Source organism: Tachypleus tridentatus, chromosome 12 (genome assembly GCF_004210375.1).
Source record: "Tachypleus tridentatus isolate NWPU-2018 chromosome 12, ASM421037v1, whole genome shotgun sequence".
NCBI lineage: Eukaryota > Metazoa > Arthropoda > Merostomata > Xiphosura > Limulidae > Tachypleus > Tachypleus tridentatus.
In genome coordinates, this window is record NC_134836.1 from 84,173,851 (window position 1) to 84,196,293 (window position 22,443).

Consider the following 22,443-nt stretch of genomic DNA (forward strand, 5'->3'; position numbering starts at 1 on the left):
ATCTCAAATTGTTTTCTCTTGTAAAAAAAAGAAGTGTTAGAGGGGATATGATTGAGGCATTTAAGATTATTAGGTAAATTAACAGTGCTGATGTATCTTTTTTTTCATATTTAATGGTGAAAATGGTAGAACTAGGGGACAAAAAGGTACATTTATGCAGAATAAGAGTTTTATTTGTTTAGCATGATGATTGGCTTTGGAATGTGTTGCTTCCAGATAGGGTGGATGAGGTAAATTTAAGGGAAAATGATAAACTTTAAATGCAAAGGAGTGCCTCAGAGGTCTTTGTTTTATTTAAAGTTTAATGAATGAACCTGCAGGTTCAGTGTTGTCTTTAATGTTATGTAATCTTCTGCTACTCCAAATAAAGCCTAACAAGAGATTGTTTAAAGAAATGATAGCTGATTTTGACTTGTAATCAGTATTCCTACAGATACAACAGGAAGTACTATTTGTTTTCCTTCTGGCAATTACACACTGTCTAGAAGGCTCAAAAGACTGATGAAAAAAAGTACTAAGGCCATTTTCTTCCATAACTCTGAGTTGCTTTTCCTCAAGGTGATATTTACAGTTTAGATTTAGGTAACCCTCATGCACTACCTTGCATGTAGTATAATTGTCATTTATTTGTCCAGTTTCCCAAATAATTAAATACTTTTGTCATATATCCTCCTCACAGCCAACCACACCCAAAATATTTAATATCAACAAATTCAACTAACTTGTTAACTAACAGGAGTTGGGAATCAGTGTGTACATGATTACGTTATTTCCTAAAATTTGGATCTCTTTCACTAGGGATCCATGGGAACATCAGGTTCCAGCTTCAGGGTTGGTCATTCAATTTACACTACTTCTGCCTTTGTCTGTTCAAACTGTTACTTTTTTTACTTCCAACAGATCCATTCCTAGGCCATAATAATTGTCAGACAAAAAGGCAGTAGGGAGGTGAGTCCAATTCTTCCAAAATTTTATTTCCATTTAGTTGTGATACTCAGAAAAACAGGAGATTGACATCCAATCATTGATCTATCTTGACACAATTAATTTTTACAGTCTCCTTGCTTCACTATTGTATTTTTTCTCATCCTCTGATGGCACTTTGCACCAGGGCTTTAGATGACCAAATTTGATGTTATCAACACTTATCTCCATATTCCCATAGCAGAATCTTCTTGGAGGTTTTATGAGTTTATGCACAAAGATTATGTGCTACCTTTTCAGTTGCTGAATGGAGATTTTACAATTTTATATGTGTTGTCTCATCCTTTCTTTGATCCCTTAGTTTATGTTCTTTATTTCACCTCTCTCTTAGAATATATTTTTTTTGTTGATGTTTTTTGGACATAATCATTCAGAGTTGTTTGCAATCCATGTGCATCAGGCTCTTTATCATTCCAGTTTGTCCTGATAAATCTTTTCTTCCCAAGACTGGCAGCCAGGGAAGAATCCTTCGAACCAATCCATTTACCAGCCATTTCTCACCATTAAGACCACTCTGAACATGATCATTTGTTATGTCCTGTCATGGGCCTCAGGTATTATGTGGCTTTTACTAACTTATTTTAAGATACTAGAAACCAATTTTTTCATTCATTAGGATCCTTCTGTTTCCTGTGATTTATCCCTCATTATCCTCATTAGGTGGCTGTGTAAATTAATTCACATGGCCTGTAATGGATTATCATTACAGGAGAAGAGTCTTGTATGTCACATCTCACCAGATCCATCATATCTTTATATCATTGGTTGTGCTGTTTTTTTGTTTTTGTTTGCTCTGGAAGACATTGTACAGGGTGTGATGTGAACTAATACTAATACTTTTCTATTTCATTACTTGTATGATCTGGCAGCATCTTCTTTTGTAGCTAATTTGACCACATCTGTTAGACTTTAACCAGAGATGAGTATTTTCTTTGGTCATATACTTTTATTTCCAGGATCCCTTTATTTTTTATTGGATCCCCCTCTGTGGCAAGTGTTGTCCAGACAGGTATGCTTTTTCTTCCCAGCTCTTTTACTATAATTAATACAAGTTGCAACAGGCCCTGTTGAAATAGGGTGTTCCATAAGACCATCTAGGCACCTATTGGATGGTTATTACCTTATTATGAATTGCCACAGGTGGACAATCATGAGTAAAGCTAAAGGTGGTTCTGCCGATACCTGCTAATCTTCAGGTTGAGTAAATCAGGATCAATTTGTTTTTAAAAACTTGTGGAACTTGGTTCACTTATTGCACTGTTTCCAGAGTGCTGTTACTTAGGGCTCTCCACTGCATTTTATCACCATCTCCCTCCTCCAAGATTCTACTAGTGGACCGTGGGAATCCTTACCACCTTCAGATTTTAGTTGTTGGAGGGGTGGACAGAGCATTTGAGTGTGTTCCTTCACTCTTGAAGAGAGTGAAGTTGGGGACACTCCTACTAGGATCCCTGGATGTTTTTTGCAGATGTGGATAGGAGTGGCACCAGCTTCCATGGTAATTCACTCATAATTCCAATTCAGATTTAACATGAAGCTGTCTGGTTGAAGAGTGCATGGTCCTTCTCTTTGATTAATGGTTCAACCAGCATTACTGATAAATTTACATTACTTTTTTTTTTGCTATAATTATGTGTTGCTTGCAACTTTAGTAATTGAATACAAAGCTTTCTAAATCATAAAGAGTAATATAGGTTATAATTCAATTATTTAAAAGCTGATATCTTTAATAATGTGATTAATAAAAAACTAAAACAGTAACAAATGTTACGAATTTTGTAATGTAAATTAAATAGTTGTAATTATGTAGAAACAAACTAATGATAACCACACCTAAATTAATATTTTAACATTCATAAACAAATGCCTATGTTTAATTTTTTTAAGTCACATCTTAAATGTCATAGCAGTTACATTTTGGTTATTTTGAATATCAACAACACAAATAGTTTTCTTGTGGGTACTATAACTTTCAACCAATGAAAAGTTAATTTTATAACAATTTTATATGAGCTGCAGGCAACTAAGAAATACTAACTTCAAAAACAAATCTAAAGTCAAGAGCACACAAACATTGTTAGTGGGGAAAAAGCCAATGTGCAAAAATTTACCACGGTAACATTTAATCGATTTTCTTATTGTTGCATTCATTTAGAAATAATGAATTATTTGTTGTGTTGACTTTAGAAAACCAGAAAAGTTTTTATAGTAATTAACAGTCCAATCAAATAGAAACACACGTAATATTTCTTTTTAATGCTATATGACTATTTTATTTTTAATTTCTGAAAAAGATAGAATAGTTTGTACTCCCCTAAATCTATGCCTACTTGTACATCATTAAAAAAAAAAAAAACATTATTAATTTCTGGAACACAAACTAATGAGAGACTGGCCCCTCTTCCAGATCTGTGCATTCTTATACATTAGTAAATAAGATTGTTAAGCAATTATAAATTAGAGCCATAACAGTGTAAATAAGTCAGTAAATTTATATGCTTTTAATATGTAAGTATCCAGACATTTTATAGTTAGTGTGAATAGCAAATTGCCTTCTCTCTAGTCAAAAGCTCATATTTAATGACAACTCAAAATAGCTAGAGTAGTTATACAATAAAACACAAGACAAAGCATTCAAGTCTTGAAGCACCCCCCCTCACTTGCACATTATATAGTTTTGTGCTTAATAACAATAACAATAGCAATGGCAATTTAAAAAAACCCATTTCCATAATTGATTATTTTCATGTTAATTAATTTAATCATAATATTCATTAATGAATCATTGGAATAATCGAAAATAGTAATAATTTGAAACACTAAACTTGATTATTTTTGTATTGTTAATCAGTTAATCATAATTTTGATTATTCAGTTAACTCATTTAACTCTGTTTGTGAGACAAGATTTTTCTGTGTGAAACAATTCTGGTTCTGCAACAAAATTAAAACTTTGACTTGCAAATTATCTTTACCTTTTCCATCTCTTCAAAATGTTTACAATCACAAAAGTAACACTAATTGGCCTACTATTACCTGAAGATTGCTTGTCATCTTCCCTTAAAAAATAGGTGCAACTTTACCCAATTTCCATTCTTCTGTTACCTGCCTATTCCTTAAAGACTTGCAAAATAGGAACATCTTTTGCAATCAATGACCTCTTAATACACTTGAAATTATCTGACACATAAGCCTTATCATTTTTTGAACTTCCCAATTTTTCAATAACAGTTTCAGAGCTAATATTAATTTTATTTACATTTATTGTGTTTCTCACCACTAATTTCTTAGGATCTGGAATACTGTTCACACCATCTATAGTGCAACTGAAGAAAAAGAAAACTTTAGCAACTGAAACATTCCATAATGTAGGAAGACATAAAAAAAACAAAAACTTGAGATATGTGACAAAGGTAAGCATTTTTAATTGTTTCTTTGAAAAACTTACCACAGTGCCATGTATGAAAATATTTTTCAGAAGCTACATAACCTATAAAAGTTCGTCTCAGGTTCTGAATTATTTCAGTCAGTAATTTTTGTTAGTTTTCTTTCTGGAATGCAGTAAAATAAACCATGCAACAGGTTTATTGAATTGGTATTCCAGATGTCTTAAGACATTTTACATATTTGTAGTTTATAATTGTATTGATGAAAGTAGGATGTCACAAAATTTTTAATTATAGTAATTACAAGGTAAAGCATTTGGTTTATCCTAAATTGAATCTTGCATTTGATAAAGATACAAACCAACTCAGTAGCATTACTGAAAAAAAAAAGATCTTTGCATAGTAGTGGATAAGTTGCTGAAGCCATCAAAGTAGTGCTCTGATCCTAGTTGCAAATCCAATTATATTTTAGTATGTATCACAAGCTAAAAGAGATAATTATTTCTCTAGAAATTGCTAGTTAGGCCTCAGTTGGAAAACTTTGTTCAGTATTTTTCACTGAAAATAAGAAATGATATTGACTTGTTGGAAGGTGCTCAGAGGAGGATTACTAGTATGATTTCAGGAATGGAAAGATATTAATGAAGTTTACAAGTTTATGCAAGGGTATGATAAGATAAAGGCCTTTCTGATTTCTTTGTGCTGAATTCTGAGAACAAGAGATAAGAAGACAGAAGTGTAAGATTTGAAAAAAGACAAGGTGATTAGCATATAAAATAGGTTACCATCAAGAGTTGTTGAGGGTGATAACTTATAAAGGTTTAGGAGAGGAATAAATTATTTCCTGAAAAATAATAGGTGGATTTTTTTTTTGTCAAGGTGTCCCTTGTTCATAATCCTGTTTTCTGAAGTATCAAAGGTTGCTTTTTCTTAATCTCCTAAAATTACATCTTTTTTTTTATAAAAATATTAAATACTCTTAATACCCTAATTAGTCTGAATTATTTAAAATTTAGATGATTTTTATGTTGGCATATTTTCACAATTAGAAATTCAATCAGTAATCCATATGTATATATTTTTATTCCAAACCTGAATGGGTATCTTATAGTTTTTATGTATTGTCTCATCGTCTCTTTGAGCAATCAGCTTGTTCTTTTTTTCACAATTCTCTTAAATTATATTTTTTGATGCTGTTGGCTTGTGGACACCATCAGTTAGAGATTTTTTGCAGTCCATATGCTTCGGACTCTTTATCATTCCACATTTTTTCTGCTTTATCCCAATAGGTCTTTTCTTCTCCAGAAGAAGAAAGATCCTTATCACCAATCAATTTGGCAGCCATTTCTCACATTTGGGATTACTATGATCCTGATTTTTTTTGTTATGCCCTAAAATGTTATGTAGCTCATACTAACTTGTTTTGAGGTACTAGATCTAAATGTGTATAAATTGAGATCCTTCTGTTTCCCATGACTTATCCCCCATTACCTTCACAAGGTGGCTGTATAGGTAGATTCACATGGCTTGTAATAGATTATCATTACAGGAAAGGAATCTTTTGCATGTCACACCTCACCAGATTTGTCATATCTCAATGTCATTAACTGCCTGGTTGAATTTCTCTCTCAAATATATTGAGGAGGCTGGTATATGGACTACTTACTTCTAATGCTTTCCCATCTCATTAATTACATGATCTGTCAGTTTCCTTTTTTGAGAGTTTTTGACTACTCCCTGTAGTTATTTTGACCATATCTGTTAGATTTTAATCAGAGAGGAGTATTTTTCTCAGTCATATACTCTTATCTCCAGGGTCCCTTCATTTTTCGCAGAATTCCACATTAGCAACCACTTACACTGTAATTACTGCTGGTTGCAACAGGATCTGTCAAAATGGAGTGTTTCACAAAGACCATCTAGACCAGTGGTGCACAAAGTCCGGCCCGCGACAAGTTGCCGAGTGGCCCACAATGTCCAACGAGAAAGTCAAACATAGAGTTCGTGTGCTTAGAGTTCACACCTGCACGAAGATTAAGTGCTATAGAAGAATATGCATTATATTAGATACTGGATGGTTCCATATTTGTGTTGAGCAATAAAGAAAATTTAATAAGCAAATCTCGTTAATGCATAGGAATTTAATCATTGTTGCAATGACGTAATATTTCCTTAATTATGAAATCTCGTACGTCCCGATTGTTCTTCGAGATTTACTTACGAGCCCTATTTTGATATTAATTCATAACAAAAATGGCAGCTAATTGTAAAAGAAAAGTTGACGACGAAAACCAGCAGTTTCATGACGATTGGACTGCGCAATACTGTTTTGTTCAACAACAGAAGAACTTGATTTATTTTTCTGCTGTGTCATTCGACAGATGCAGTGGCGAAGGTATCCAACATAAAGCGTCATTATGAGTCAAAGCATAAAGATTTCCACAACGTTGTCGGTGATGAATAAACAGCTTGAATTGAATCTCTACGGTGGTTGCTGAATCACTAGCAGAATGTTTTCTCAAAGCAGTCAGCAGATTTAGGTGCAGCATGTGAGGTCAGTTACAATATTTCGTTGTTGATAGCGAAATCTGGCCGACCGTTCATTGATGGTGATTTTGTCAAGCAATGTATGATTACTGCATTGGAAAAGTTGTGTACAGAAGCAGTTCACAAGTTACAGACTGTGGCTTTGAATCGTATGACAGTTCAACGAAGAATTTCACACCTCTCAGCAGACGTAACAAGATTCTGGAAGTTGATTGATGAGGTGATAGAATTCCTCAGAAGCAAGAACAAAGACACAGAAGTGATTTCCATGACTGATCCAACATGGCAAGCTGATTTGACCTTTCTGGTAGACATGACACAACACTTGAATGATTTGAATTTGAAGTTGCAAGGTAAAAATCAGCTTATCTGTCAGCTTGCAAATCACATCTCAGCTTTCAGGACAAAGTTGCAGTTGTTCCGGCAGCAAGCAGCATCAGGCAACTTTGTGCACTTTCCCACTTTTCAGTCACAGCTACAGAAGAATCAGGACATTGACACACAAGTTTATGTTGGGAAGCTAGATACCTTGATTCAATCCTTCAACTCAAGGTTTCATGCCTTTGACCAATGCAGATTGTTGATGAAACTTTTTGCTGATCCGTTCAGTGTGTCAGTGGATGACTTGTCAGCAGAATATCAGCTTGAACTTACTGATCTTCAGGCATCTGATGAACTGCTTGCTATTTACAGAGAAAACAGTTTGCTTGACTTCTACAAAACGTTGCCTGATACATTTGCTAATCTGAAAGAGGACGCACTGTCCACACCAGCATGTTTGGCAGCACGTACTGCTGTGAACAGGCTTTCTCGCATATGAAACTGAACAAAAACAACACTCGCAATCAGCTGACTGATGATCATCTGGAAGCAGTCTTGCGTTTTTCAATGTCAAACATCAAGCCGGACATTTTTAAGCTCATAGATGACATGCAGCACCATCCACCGCACTGACTTTGTGACAGTTGAAGTATCATAACATTTCTTAAAATAATGTGCAACTCTTTGATGTAATTGTTATTTGTGTTCTTAAATGTGATGTCCATCTTGTGTGAAACAACTGTGCGACGATTTTAATCTTCACGTTTTTTGGCCTCCAACGGTTACAAGAAGTCTGTTTGTGTCTAACTCAAAAAGTTTGTGCACCACTGATCTAGATCTACTGGATGGTATTAACTTATTATGGACTATCTATCTTTAGATAGAATAAATGTCTTTTGCATTGTTTCCAGAGCACTGTTCATCAGTACACTCCAATGCATTTTTAACCCCATATAACTCTACTAGTGGAGCTCAGGAGCCCTTATTGTCTTTCCTTTATTACTTTCACATTGGCATGTTTATCTTCTTTGGCTTTATCCTTACACACATGGTTTATCTGTTGTTGGGATCTCCTAGGGAGGAACACAGCTTTGTTCCAATTTCTTTATCAACTACATATCTCTGGGAATTATGTATGGCATCTGTCATTGGTCTTTGAATCAGTCTTTTTTGCCACTTGACCTACTTTTCATCACTTTATGGATTTCTTCACTTAGCTGTTTGAAAACGAGTCTTCTGTCTCCTCAATCACAGTTTATTGGGCTGTCTTATCCCACACTGTTTTCTAGGTACCATAAATTCTTGATCTTTCTATCATGTTGCTTTCCTTCCATATTAGTTGTCCACTTCAGGGTGCAGCCCTTCCAGATTGGGATGTTGATTGGTTCTTTATTGGCACTTTTTGCCTCTGTTTGAACATCTGTTCTCATGCACAATTTTTCACTTATCCTGTTAGGCTCATTTTTTTCTCCTATTAGCATGTAGGTATAGTCTGTTGGATTTAGTTGCTGTTGGCATTTCATGAACTTTGTATCATTCCACATATGTTCTCTTTTATCCAGAGCAATCTTTCCTTCCCACAACCTTTGCAGCTTGGGAGGATAATTCTTTCTACTTGCCAATTTCCCTTCCTTCCATTTTCCATCTTTATTCCTTGGTCTGATTATGGATAGGCTACTATGCCATGTTCATGCTCTCCATTTATATGTTGTTTGCATGGCTTCCTTCCATAAACTTGTTCCCACTTATTCATTTCTTGGCAGACATCCTTTGTTTGAGATCTTTCTCCTTCTACCCTGACCAGTTGGGTTCAGAGTATAATTCAGATGCCTTATTCTTTCTTATCATTGTCTTAATTTATCTTCTTCTCAAATCAGGCACCTTACTTTTCTCCAGCATCTCCTCCATTATCCTTTGGTAGAAATTCTTCAATCAGGCATGTGGACTATCCCACATATGTTCATATCTCACTATCTGTATTGTATTGCTGTGTCTTTATCTCTTGGTTATCATATTCACCCTATAACCATTCTTTAGACCTCAGTCAGTCTGTACCTGGGTAAGTTATCTTCATATCTTTTTTTTTCCAGGGTTTTTTCTCCTTTTATTGTTTCGATTTTGCTCTGTGGCAAGTGGTGAATGATCAGGTATGTTTCTCATGGCCATAATGTGCTCACTGTTGAGATATGGTGTTCCACAGTGATGTCGAGAAAACCCACTTGTAGAGAAATACATATATGCAAAAACGGCTCGTTTGGGTTGAGAAAATATTTTACGTAGAAGAGCAAAGAAGGTTGAAACGTTTTTTGCTCTTTTACGTAAAATATTTTCTCAACCCAAACGAGCCGTTTTTGCATATATATGGTGTTCCACAGTATTGCTTGTAGATTTGTTTTGGTATATTTGCTTCATTGATGTATCTGCTATGGACTGCAGTCAGCCATGGATAAAGCAGAAAAGGGTAGCTGCCCATCCCATTTACTGTGATGGTGTTGTTCCTATAGACTCTCCACCACATTTTGTCCACTTTTTCCTTTATGTGGACTATGGAAGTCCTTACTGTTTTCTAGTTCCAAGCCACTGATTTCCTGAACTTGAGATAAAGACAGTATGATCCTTTTTCATACCCTCACCAGCTGGCTGGGTTTTAATTGTAGTTGACTTCTTGCTGGTGTAGTCCTCTTTTCTACTACCCACTGGGATGCTGGTTCCTGACAGCTGGGTTTTAGATTGTGGTTGACTTACTCACAATATGGTTCTCATCCTTCCTCCACATGGATATTGGTTCCTGGTGGACTGGGGTTTGGATGTAGTTGACTTGTGGTGTATGGTTCATCATGCTCTAACTACTCTACACCATAGGGCACATCTTTTTACTTTCACTGACATTTCAGTACTCTGTGGGATGTTTAGCATATGATTGTGATATAACATAATGTTTAGGGAAAACAAGGGACCTATTGATCCATCTCAGCTATCCTCTAAGCTAACCAAAAATTAAAGCAAGCCCTTATCATTCACATATCTATCAAGTTTTTTTTTAAATTAACCCAAATTTAATGCCTTCACATCATCCAAAGCCAACTCAGCCCATTTGAAAAATTAAGTTGTTTTAGCTGAAAATGGCTTCTACCTTGCCTAAATCTGTGTCCCATCGTTCTATAATTCTCACTGTTAAGTATGAAAAATGTTGATGCATTAGCATTATCAGTTCCTTTTATAATCTTACACATTACAATAAGATCCCCTGTAACTCTTCCTTTGTTCAAGAGAAAACAATTTGAAGGATATTAAGGATCCTCATGTGACCACACTTCCATCCCAGGTACCATTTTAGTTGATGCTCCTTGATCCTTTCAAACAATTCAGTGGCTTTCCTTAGGTAAGGAGCTCAAGTCTGTGCACAGTATTCCAAATGTGGCCTAACCAATGACCAATATAATGAAATTATAACCTCTTTACACTTGTATTCAGTATTCATGTAGATACAACCTAAAATCCTATTTGCCCTACTACTAACAACAGCACACTGCTTGGATGGCTTAAGAGGCTGATCAACCATTACATCAAAATACTTTTCTTTTGTGACACTATTAAGGTTATTCCCATCAAAATTACACTTATAATTCAAATTATAATAACCCACATGAAAGATCTTACATTTATCGTAATTAAAATCTAACTGCCAGTTATTTTCTCAACTCACAAATTATTTTAATCCTTTAGTAAAGCAGCAGCATCCTCTTCACAGCCAGCAAAACTCAAGACTTTGATATCATAAACAATTTTTTGTAATTTATTGACCATTCCTTCAGCTATGTCATTAATGTAAACAAAAACAAACAAACAATGGTCCTAAGACGGAACCCTGAGGTACACTATTTGCAATGTTAATCCAATTTGACTGAACTTCATTTAAAACAACCCTTTCATCCATCATACCACTCTTTTATCCAATTAGCTAACTTATCTCCCACATCTATATGTTTCTTTATAAGCCTTTTATGTGGCATTTTGTCAAATGCTTTCTGAAAATCCCCATAGACCAAATCTACACCCTTACCCTTATCTATGTATGAAGCATGTCAAAATATTATCTACATGCATGAATGTAAATAAAGAAAAAAAAATCCTAAACACTTCCTGTTTCAAGTGTTAGTTAAGAGAATCCTTAAATGGCATTGAGCAGGAATGAGGAATTTTTGAATAAAACTTCTTATTCAAGGAATAAGAAAAAATAGAATAAAATGTTTAGGACTTTAATTTAATATTGCTAGATCAGTTTTTCAGAAATGCTTATACTATATTTGCATCACAGATTTTACAGTGTAGCATATAGAAAACTGTAAACACAAACTCTAAAAGAAATTATGATTTACATTAAAACTGCTACAGTCTAAATTGATTTAAAGCTTTTTATAATTTTTTGTTATGTATTCTTCCTAGTGCTGGCAGTCAAACTACTGGGTGGGTACTGCAGACAAAAGCAAAATGATAATATTGTTGCATTAATTTAAATTATTTTTACCATGTATGCTGTTGGAGGTTTGTCAATTAAATGGATTTATATATTTGTGTATGTAGTTTTTATTTCAGGTTTCAAAGCACACATCTTTAAATGTACATATAATGTTCAAAATTTTCTGGATCTTTCATGACTCCTTAGAAATCTATCTGAAACATTTTCATAGTAATGGAATGGACAGTGTGGGGAAAATAAAAAAAAGCGTGTAGAGGGTAAAGTATTTTGGTACAACTTGTCCAATATATCAAGCAATATTAATTCTACACGTTAAATTTTTGAACTTTTAGAAGTTTGTTCAGTAATTAAATAACTTATTTTATAAAATTCATTTTTTTTATATATTTAAGAAGATGAATGATCTGTTTAAAATAATGTTTCTCTATGTACTTTGTACATGAAATGTGTATATAATATTTTCAGTATAGTTAAATCTCATTGTCAACTGTCTACTTTGCTCTGTGTAAATATTTAAAGGTATCTTGGTTGTTTAGGTAGGTAGTATTTAGTATGTAATGATGTGTACAAGTACCTCTACATTGCTTGGCTTCACTCAGAACTTGTTTTCAGCTGCTGGAGGTCACATTCAGAAGTTTCATTGAGGGTTAAAGTACCCAAGAGCCTTCTTGTTCTGTCTGTACCTCAGTAGGTGTGCATGTATGAGAAATATAAGTTTTGTTGGTTTTCTTTCAAATATCGTAAGGCTTTCAAAATAGTACATTCACATATGTAAACTTGAGCACAATTAAAAAAAATAATTCCCTTAGCTGTATGTTATTTAAAAGTGTTTGATTTGAACTAATGGTGAGTGAGACTGCAAACAATAAAATAAGAAATTAGTTATGAAATGTATTACGTGCTAAAGGCTTTTACTGATTCATTACTTACTGTACCAAAATTCCACATGAGTTACAATATCTGATACCATGTAATTAGTGCAAGTTTTAAATTCTTGTATTTACTCAGACCTCCCTATTTGGCTTAATGTGTCTAACATACTACTGCATTCTTTAAATTGGAAAATGGTTAAAACTTTTACTAGTCTAAATTTTTCTTGTGATTTTTTTATGTTTACCAGAATTTTGTTTTTATATTTGTTTTTCTCACAAAGTTTGACAAGCTTTGTTGCATACATACTTAAGATTTTTTCAGTTTTGTTTGTTTTTATGGTGCTGTATTTCAGTTTTTCTTTATTTTGCTGTTTTATTTATAGTTTTTGAGAGTTTGGACACAAAGAAAACTGTGAATCATTATACCACAAAATATTTGAAGATTTTGATGCTATATATTAATGGTTGAAGTAGGCTTTATGGCAGGCATGGAAGCTGTTGTGGCAGTGGCCATCAGTGTACTAGCTGTAGTGTTTTTGGGGTCTTTGGTAGCATTGATTATAGTTTGTCGTCAAAAGTACTGTCGCCAGTCAGATCTTCTTTCTTCTCAACTTAATGACAATAGGTAAGATAGTGAAAACTTAATTGAATAAAACATAAATTATCATTAACAATAACAACCTTTTATGCATAATAAAATAGATAACATACATTTTATATTGAATATATTAGTTTACAGATTCTCTCAATTTTACAATTAAGTTTTTTTGAAATATCTAAAGAATATACACTATATACTAAGAAATTATGAGTTCAAGCAAACAGAAATATATATAACAGTAAGTCAAGTAAATACTGTCTGCCATATCCAGTGGTATTGAGTTTTTTTACCCAGTAGCTTAGCTCATCAGGCCAACTGGAGAATGACAGAAATATTAGTAGTCTAGGCATTATTTATATCATCAATTGTATGAACAGGAGTTATGGTTTGAACTAAAGTAAGTGTAGTTTATTAATCATTTTAATACAGTTCACTTACAATACAAAATTAGGATAAGGATTAATAACATAATATTAGTTGTTATTCATTGGTAACACCAGTTATTTGTTTTTTTATTTTTTTAATTGAATTAACTTCAATATTGTTCAGAGAAACTGGTAAATTAGCAAGCCAGTTTTCTTGTTTCAATGGTATAATATTACTACTGGAAGCATTTATTTGTTTCTCATCATGTGAAATATTTTACAGTTGAAATATTGCAGGTGGAAAAAGGTCAAACACAAATCATAGTTTGTATTTAAGAAAATAATAAAGCCGAGCACTACTTTGCAGATACAACAATGGTTTGAGCATTAGTTAAAAGGCTTTCCTTTTTTAACTCTTGTTCAATTCCAGCACTGTCAAAAAGTTTAAAACTTACTGTATTTTTTGTTTTGTTACAGTTATTTAATGTATACATGTTAATATTTGAATATAATGTGAATCCTGTGTTTCATGCTCTTGTTATATATGTTGTTAATGTCTTACTGATAGTCTGTATTTACGTAATTTACATTTAGGACACCTATATTCATATGCAGTATTCAGTGATTTATATGCAGGTATCTGATCATTATATTTAGTGGAAAGGGGGGTAAAGTCAAAATGAAGAAACAATGGAGCTGCCTTCAAAGGTTTGCTATTACAATAAAAAAGATAGTTTGATTTCTTGCTGTTGTTCTTGTTAGGCCTTTTCATGTTAGAATATTTCCAGTTCATCAGCAGAACTTATTTGGAACTAATAACTTGTTATTTATTGTATATTCAGCAAACAGCAACATAAATGTTCTATATTAGATATACTTAAGTAATGCCAGTAATGTAATTTTTAATTACATTTCTTTTTATTCGCATTGTTACATGTACACTTGCTCTTAATACTAAACTTGGACTCTCTTCAAGTTTTATTTGATTTTCTAAACTTCTAATGTAGCTTCTTTTGCATTTTGAGCTCTCCTAATCTAGAAGTTCTAACATTTCTTTAACTGCTATTATAGTTACAATCTTTGGGTTTTTGAAGATTTTTATATATTGGTAGAAAATCTTAAATGTGCTATTAACACATTTTATTTGCCTCTTCATTTTCTCATGTGTACTTTTAACAACTGGAAGTACAGATGCATGATTAATTAATATTTATCAGTGTGTAGAACATACACATATTTATCATCTCAGGAATATGATCCAGATGCAAAATCAATGAGTTTTTTGTTATTTTGAAAATGTCACATCATCATATAAAATGTTATTGGATTTTTCTCCTCTTCATTTTAATAGAAGTTTGATGTAGAATTGCTTTTGTCTTTTACAATATTGTATTTTTATTTTTTTTTTAGTAAACTGGCAGTATTTATTTATTTGTGAGTATTTAAATGTCCACTTTGGTCAGTGACACTACACGATGCTTGATTTTTTTCAAACTCCTGTGAATAAATATTCTTTCTAGACCATCTCAGAAGTTTAGATGTGCTGATATGTAATGGATAGCTATAATTCATCTCAAAATTTATAGAGCACCAAGTTGCATAAGTTGTTGCAGTCAAGATAATATAGTATTTTATCACTTCTCATGTAACTGTTTGTGCTATCATCTTACTATACAATCTACAGGTGTGAAGCAAGGATGTGTAATCACTCTGACTCCCTTCAATGTTTACTTGTCACCAGTCCTCTATGTTATATAAAATGGCCTTCCTGCTGGAGTACAACTTCATTATCATTATGAGGGCAGGCCCAGAACCCTAGTTATTCCTGTCATTCTCAATGACCTTCAGTATGTTGATGGCTGTGTGATAATTGCCCCTAGTCCTATTGACATTCGAACAAAAATGGATCTAATTAATTCTGCTTACAAAAAATTTAGACTTCCATGAATATGAAAAAAAACAAACTCATCTTTCTTCCAAAACCTTTGAGATCAAACTTCACACCTCCAAAAACGTTTTATTGATGGAAAACCACTGGAATGCATAGATCACTGTGTCATGGCAGTATCTATCTTCAAACATCACCCTTGACAAGGAAGTTTTAAGCAGAATAAACTGTGCTGGAAATGCTTTATACAGACTGAGACAAGGTGTTTTTGACAATGAGGATCTGAAGAAAAAACCAAGTTGATGGTCTACAATGTGTTGGTCATTGGTGTTCTCCTGTATGGCAGCAAAACATGGACAGTGTGCAGAAGATACATCAAAGCCCTTGATATAGTCCATCTGCAGATTTCTTGGAATCAAATGAAATGACAGAAGAATCAATGTAAGCATCCTTGGAGAGGCAGATTCTTCAGGCCCTGAGTCCAGCCAATAAAATATCCAACTTCATTGGGCTAGTCAGTATTTCCATATGCAGAGACATCATCTTTCTCATTAAGTTCTGTCATTGGAACTTTGTCTCAGTACTTGTTCTTATGGTGGACAAGTAAAAAGATTGAGGAATAATCTGAAATCTAACCTCAAAAAAAGTCACCAGTTTCAAAATGTGAGAGGAGTATGCGTCTGATCATTCCTGTTGGCACCATCTTATCCATCATGCAACAGAAACATTCAAACTGATTAATGTGAAAATGAGAAGCAGAAGCAACAGAAGAGGAAAGAGAATGAAGTCAAACCTTCTTTGTGACAATATCTTCCTCTGAGCACTATCTGCTAACAGTGTTTCAAACAATTAAAATCTTGAATTGGATTATTCAGTCACATTAGAACATATTCACCTGAGGAGACATCATCTTTGCTCACAAAGGACCACTGATGACTACACTTCAAAATATGATTGCTCAATATTTGTATGGCTATAATACATTTTAGTTACATATGTTAAAACTATGATTTTACAAAATAAAACTATTTTAATTATCATAAAAAGTAAAAAAAATAGGGTAATATTATAAGTGAGACATGAACTGGTTAACAAAATTATTTCATGAAGTCAAACACACTTAATAAATAATTAAATACATTAAATGAACATTTCCTGAATTTTGGATTAGGCCAGATATACACCTCATCAATACAGATGATTCAACTGATGTGGAACTAGATGATGTTCGTCTTCACCCAAATATTGAGAGAATCATTGCTGATGAACAGTGGGTTGATGATGCAACGTAAGTCTCAATTTCTTTCATTTAGTTTTACAGGCATCACAATTGCTTTAATAATTATAAACATTACATGAATGGAGAGATTAATAGTTTCTATTTTATATATTACCCACAACTTTGGTGAGAATACATTGAAGAATCTTAAGCAAAAATTCTAAAACATTGATTTCTGATCAGGCAAACCTACATTTGAAATACTAAAAGTCTTTTCTTGTTTAGTTGTTCTCATGTTGTCTATAATCACATGACTTTAGGTTTCAAATGTCACAAGAACTGTAAGTTGACACATACTTTGCATATGTCAACTTACAGTTCTCCACTCTTCCATGTTATTTACTGTGAATATATCAGGAGAATGTACACAAGCTCTGTTTTCCTTCTGTGCTTACTGTGAATTTTGAAGTCAATGTTTAATACTGCTGCACAATTCTTTCAATATTGGAAATTATACAACTACTTTGAATACACTATAGAAAAAATTAAGTGACTTTTCATGTTTAAAATATGTTTAACACTATATGGCAATAAACACAAGTTAATTAGGAACATTTTGTTTTATCTGATTATTGGCTTTATACAAATAGTGATATGTGTTGTTATCAGCAATACTGTTTGGAAAGTATTTTTGTTTTAAACCATTTTGATGCATTCAAACTTTTTAATAAGATAAGCTTACACTATTTATGTTCTGCATGCTAATGGTTTTAAAACAATGATGAATCAATATCTTAATCAAATTTCTTTTAAACAAATCTGTTGAAATTAAGATACAAACCAGTAAGCACACACTTTTGATAGACTCACACCACAATTTGCTGTTATTATTATGTACATTGTACTAATTTATCCAGGAGCAGAATATGATGTTTTTTTTGGTGTTTGGCTGTGAATTTTATAGTATTATTTAACTACTAATACTCCTGATTGGACGTATTTACCTTTATTCTGTTAACACTGCTTGAATTAATATTCTGTTCTAATATTTACAGATGACTCAAAATTAGGTGACTGTGAGTTCTGTTGTGTATTTCTGTGACTCATTCATTGCTTAAAAAATGCAGTGTTAGGCTTCTGTGTTTACAGCATGGATTTATATAGCTTCACTTGCCTTAGGTCATGTTGAGTCTAAACGATCATCAATCTATTATCTGTGTAGACACACTTACAACTGAAGGCATGGTCATTGCATATTGTTAACTCCCATCTTCTTTTGGAAGTTAAAAGGGATTCTACATTTCCAGAAAAGTCTTGAAAATCTGTAAAAACCCTCAGAAGATCATGGATACTTGAAATAGTGGCTTTTATGATTGTTTGTGGTAATAATAAGACTGAGATTCATAATTAGTCACCTGTGTTTTCTTACTTGACCCAAGCATCCAACTTTAGGCTTAATTTGAAGCCCTAATTGTGTTTTGAAGAAGGCATACATTGATTTTCCTAGTTATATTTCATAATGCAGCATCATGTGAATCAGTTTGGAGCTGATTTTTATGTATTATTTAGTAATATTAGTTGTGTGATGAAGTTTTCTGTCTAAATGGCAGTTCATTGTTTCAATATATTATAGTGGTGCAATATAATTATCAAATATGTAGGTTTCAAACAGTTTTTAAAGGGGAAGGATTTCCAACTATAATAATAAAGGTGAGATGAAGATTAGAAATGGATTAGATGGAGTAGAAAGTCAAGAACAATTGTAATGATTAAGTGTAGATATGGATGAAAGTGTTGTTGGAAAATAAGTACTATGGAAGGTGTTCTTAGAAAGAAGTATACCTATGTTTAAAGTTTAAGGCACACTTGCAGTGAAAAAAAAAATACAATCTGGTGAGAGCACCAATATTGTGATTTTGTATCATCAATTTCAGCTGTAGATACATATTACTTGAAAGATCATAGCTTACAAAGAAGAAGGTATGGCACATAGAAAATTTAAGTATTGGAATGTTTCAATAACAAAAACAATAAAAAAGTTTCTTTTAACCCAGTGAAGATGAGGCAACATCCAATGAGTATAGCTGGTATGGTGAATAATACACTGTGCAACAATGTTTATGATAAATATGTGGAGAAAGTTCAGAGTTTTTCAATAACTGGTAATATTTTGTTAAATATTGCAAGAACTTTGTGCAATAAATAAAATTAATGTTCCAAAAATTGTTTAATCCAGTGTATAGGTTTTCCTCGTAGCAAGTACAAAACACATTCACACCAACAGTATTTGATACTTTCACATGGTGTTACTTGCTATGATTCTTACACAAACTGTACACTTGTGGAGATAAAAGTTATATGGAAGAAATATCAGTCTCTTGTGTGCTTATATTAGTTTCATTAAGTGTAATAAAAAATAAGATAAAGTAGTTTAGTTTGGGCAACTGAAAGTTAAAGTTATTGGAGTGTTATACAGATTTATTGTATTACAGTTTGTAGCTTTTACAGTTAGTAAGTATATTCTTTAGAACAGGTATGACTTTTTCATCATTATCATGTACACAAGTACCAGTGACTGAAGATTGTACCCATTCTAAAAGCTAATATTGCTCAGTGTAAAGGCTGTAAATTGTAATAAAATATACTTTATCAATGTGTAAACTCAAAACATAACTGCCATACAGTTTGTCGTAATACATTTTGTTTGTGCCTGTGAAGTTGAATATATGTTTTGAGGCTGCTGTTCATGCTTCATCCGTCATAATACCTCAGGAATTTAGGAGATATTATTGTTTTAAAGTTAATAACAGTCTTCTTAATAAGTAATGTGTCATGAACTTAAAGATAGAATTGTTACATTCACTTATTTCAGCAAAATTATAACATTCTATGGTCTTAGTTATTTTCTGACTTTTTAAAATGTAGGGCATGACAGTTCAAAATAGTGTTTATTAAAAGGAATGTTTCATGTGATAGTCAGATTGATGTATATTAATATTTAATTTTTTTAAGTTTTGACTGATTTCTTTAACTTGAAATTGTTGAATCTTTTATTTTTGCACAAAAATAAAAGTCACAGTGTAATTCACTAAGGAAAAAAATCTGAAATGTGTTTAATATCCATTCATTGCTGGTCTTGGAGGCAATTTGTTTCCATAGCTGCCCTTTATCTCTGAGCTGGTACACTCATGCACTCTCAGGTGTTTTCTCTGCCCATCATCTCACCTGACTACAATGACATAGAAAGATTCCTCAGCCCTACTTTGTGATTTTACTACCATTTTTTTGTGTGTATGTGTACATACATTTTCAAAATATTGACTGTTCAGTGGGCTTTCCATTATTTTCTGGTTCATCTGTATGGCTTCATTTGTCATTTCTTTCATCCACCAACAGGACACTTACTCTTAGAACTTCTGTTTTCTGTGCTCTAGACCTCGTTTAAGCTCATAATCGCCACTTCCACTTGTTGGTCTATGCCTATTGTGTCTCTGGAGCATAAGCCTTGGTGGTGAATTGGCTACCTTTCCTAAACTAGATCCTCTCCACAGAGTGGTCTTTATTATCCTCTGGTATTTACAGTGAATTTGTCCCCACTTTGAGAGTCCTGTCATCAGTGCCATTCTGACTTCCCTCAACACCTGCTCTCCACACTTGATGTCCAGTCTCAGACTGTACTACATGTATTGGGAATGAATGTTCTAAAGCTAGATTGGTTCAACATATTTTTATGTGCCTGTAATTCTCTTAGATTTATTTCCATTTCCACTGTGGCTGATACAGGTTTATTTTGTATGTTTCCAGGCCATTCTATTTATGTTTGCCTGTTTCTTATTGGTCTCTTCTTAGCCTTTTTTGTTGTTTTTTTTTATCAGTTGTACTTCTCTCTTGGACTGAAATTTGTTTCATTCTCAGGGTCTTCACCTGTTCTACATTCAAACTGTTGGCTGTCTGTTCTTTGTACAGTCTTTTCCTTTGGGCATATTTTCTTCTTGCTTGTGGGAGCCATCACTGATATTTTTCCCTTGAATGTTTCTGACAGAAAATCAGGTTAATATTATTCTATGACTATTTTCTCTGGAAAACTTGAGCTGCTTGCAAAGTTGATGAGATGTTTTCTCCAATCAGTCTCCTTTTCCTCCTTTTCCTCTGTCCTGTATTGGTTGTTTGTTGTTGTATCACTCAGATTTCCCTCACTTAAGACAATCAGCAAAGTCTTTTCTTGATATGAGATACCTCTTCTTCAAGTACCTCTTTTTTTTTTTCACTTTGACCAGCTGTACTATACATCTCATCTCCTTCTGTGTATGATCTTGCTTTTCTTATTCTTCATCTCTTCTTCTATTAGATTTATCTCAAGACTTCTCTTGCCTCTAACCATCTCCCTGTTGCCATTCTGTTTCCATTGCCCTCTGTAGTTGCCATTTTCCAATCTTCAGAAGTTTCTTTTTCATAATGGTTTTACAACCACCTTACTTGATATACAAGTGCAAATAGCCCTCAAGCAGCTTTATGCAAAATTCAAAACAAAAACAAACTTGATATATACATATCTATATTATGAAGACAGTAAAACACAGCATGTGTATTGTGTTGCCTGAACCAAATGGGCAGTAACAGAAAGTGTTAAGCCAATCTTTCTCTGCTCATTGTTTGCTATTGAGAAAGATTTTTCCACATGACTGCTTTAACAGTACATACACATGTATTTTACCTTGAAGACTAGGCTTCAGTGGAAAAAAAAAAAAAAAGATTGACAGCATCAGAGGTGAGCCTGTCCTCAGACTTGGCTGTTACCTGCTGTCCCTATATGTGGTAACCCCTTTCATAGTCAGTCAATTTTGGACCTTATGTAGGTGATAGAAAATTCCTGTTCAGTCCTTGTACCTCTAGTTTCTCCCCTATATAATGTCTCTCCACATTTTCTTCCTAGACTGTATAAAAAGTCAGTATGTAGAGTTCCCTTTGTTGATGTAATTGTATGAAATCATGTGGACACACCTCTCATTGAGAAGAAAGACTGGAGGAATTACCTCAAAGTATAATAAAGGTTATCTTTACTCTAAGAACTGTAACATTCCCAGTGGTTATGCCAACCAGATGGATATTTTTGCTCTCCTTGGGGTACAAGTGTAGAATGGTCTTTTCCTGCACATAATTATTCTGATAAGTATTTCTCTGTAGTCTGTGGTCTTTGTGACACTATATGCAGCTGCTCTGATGATATAATGACCAGTTGAGTAATCTTTTATGCTGCCAACCTTTTTTGATACTTTGGCACCACACCGAAGGCTCAGCTCAAAATATCCTTTTCTCTTCCACCTTATTTGTGTTTTCCCATCATGCTACTTCTCCCGCTAGGAAGTAACATGCTCTTTGTGTTTTTGATTTCCAGTTCTATAATTTAGAAAGGAGCTCATCTTTTTCATTTTTTTAATCTAAACTGGTGGTGGATAATATGATGGTAGTCTCTCTACCATATTATCAGTTTGGGTTTCTAGCTACTTGTTCTGTAGAAATGCGTATCATTTCTGAAAGTAACATTTTTTTGTACCTGAAAATGTATTTCAGGTAGATTCTGAGCCCACTGTAGAACCACGTATCTTTCCTGTATACTTTCAGTGTGGTTTTTTTGTCTCACCAATAATGATTCTCTGTGTTCATGGGGCTTACTGCATGTACAGGATGTGTTGCCTTCCTACTGGTGGATAGCTGTAGTCTAATGATGATTAAGTCATAGGCTGCTGGAATCCATGTTAATATTTATAGGGGTGGATTTTT

At 33.4% G+C, this 22,443-nt stretch overlaps 1 protein-coding gene across 2 annotated transcripts in view; it reads left to right on the forward strand.

Annotated features, from left to right (window-relative positions):
• Positions 1-22,443, forward strand: part of LOC143233848 (transmembrane protein 98-like) — a 31,255-nt gene that overhangs the window by 2,812 nt on the left and 6,000 nt on the right. For both annotated transcript variants that reach the window (XM_076470625.1, XM_076470624.1), the window contains exons 2-4: positions 4,275-4,396; positions 12,973-13,214; positions 16,615-16,731. In XM_076470625.1, coding sequence (XP_076326740.1) covers positions 13,051-13,214; positions 16,615-16,731 — 281 coding nt within the window. In that variant the 5' untranslated portion in view covers positions 4,275-4,396; positions 12,973-13,050. The remainder of the gene's footprint in view (positions 1-4,274; positions 4,397-12,972; positions 13,215-16,614; positions 16,732-22,443) is intronic.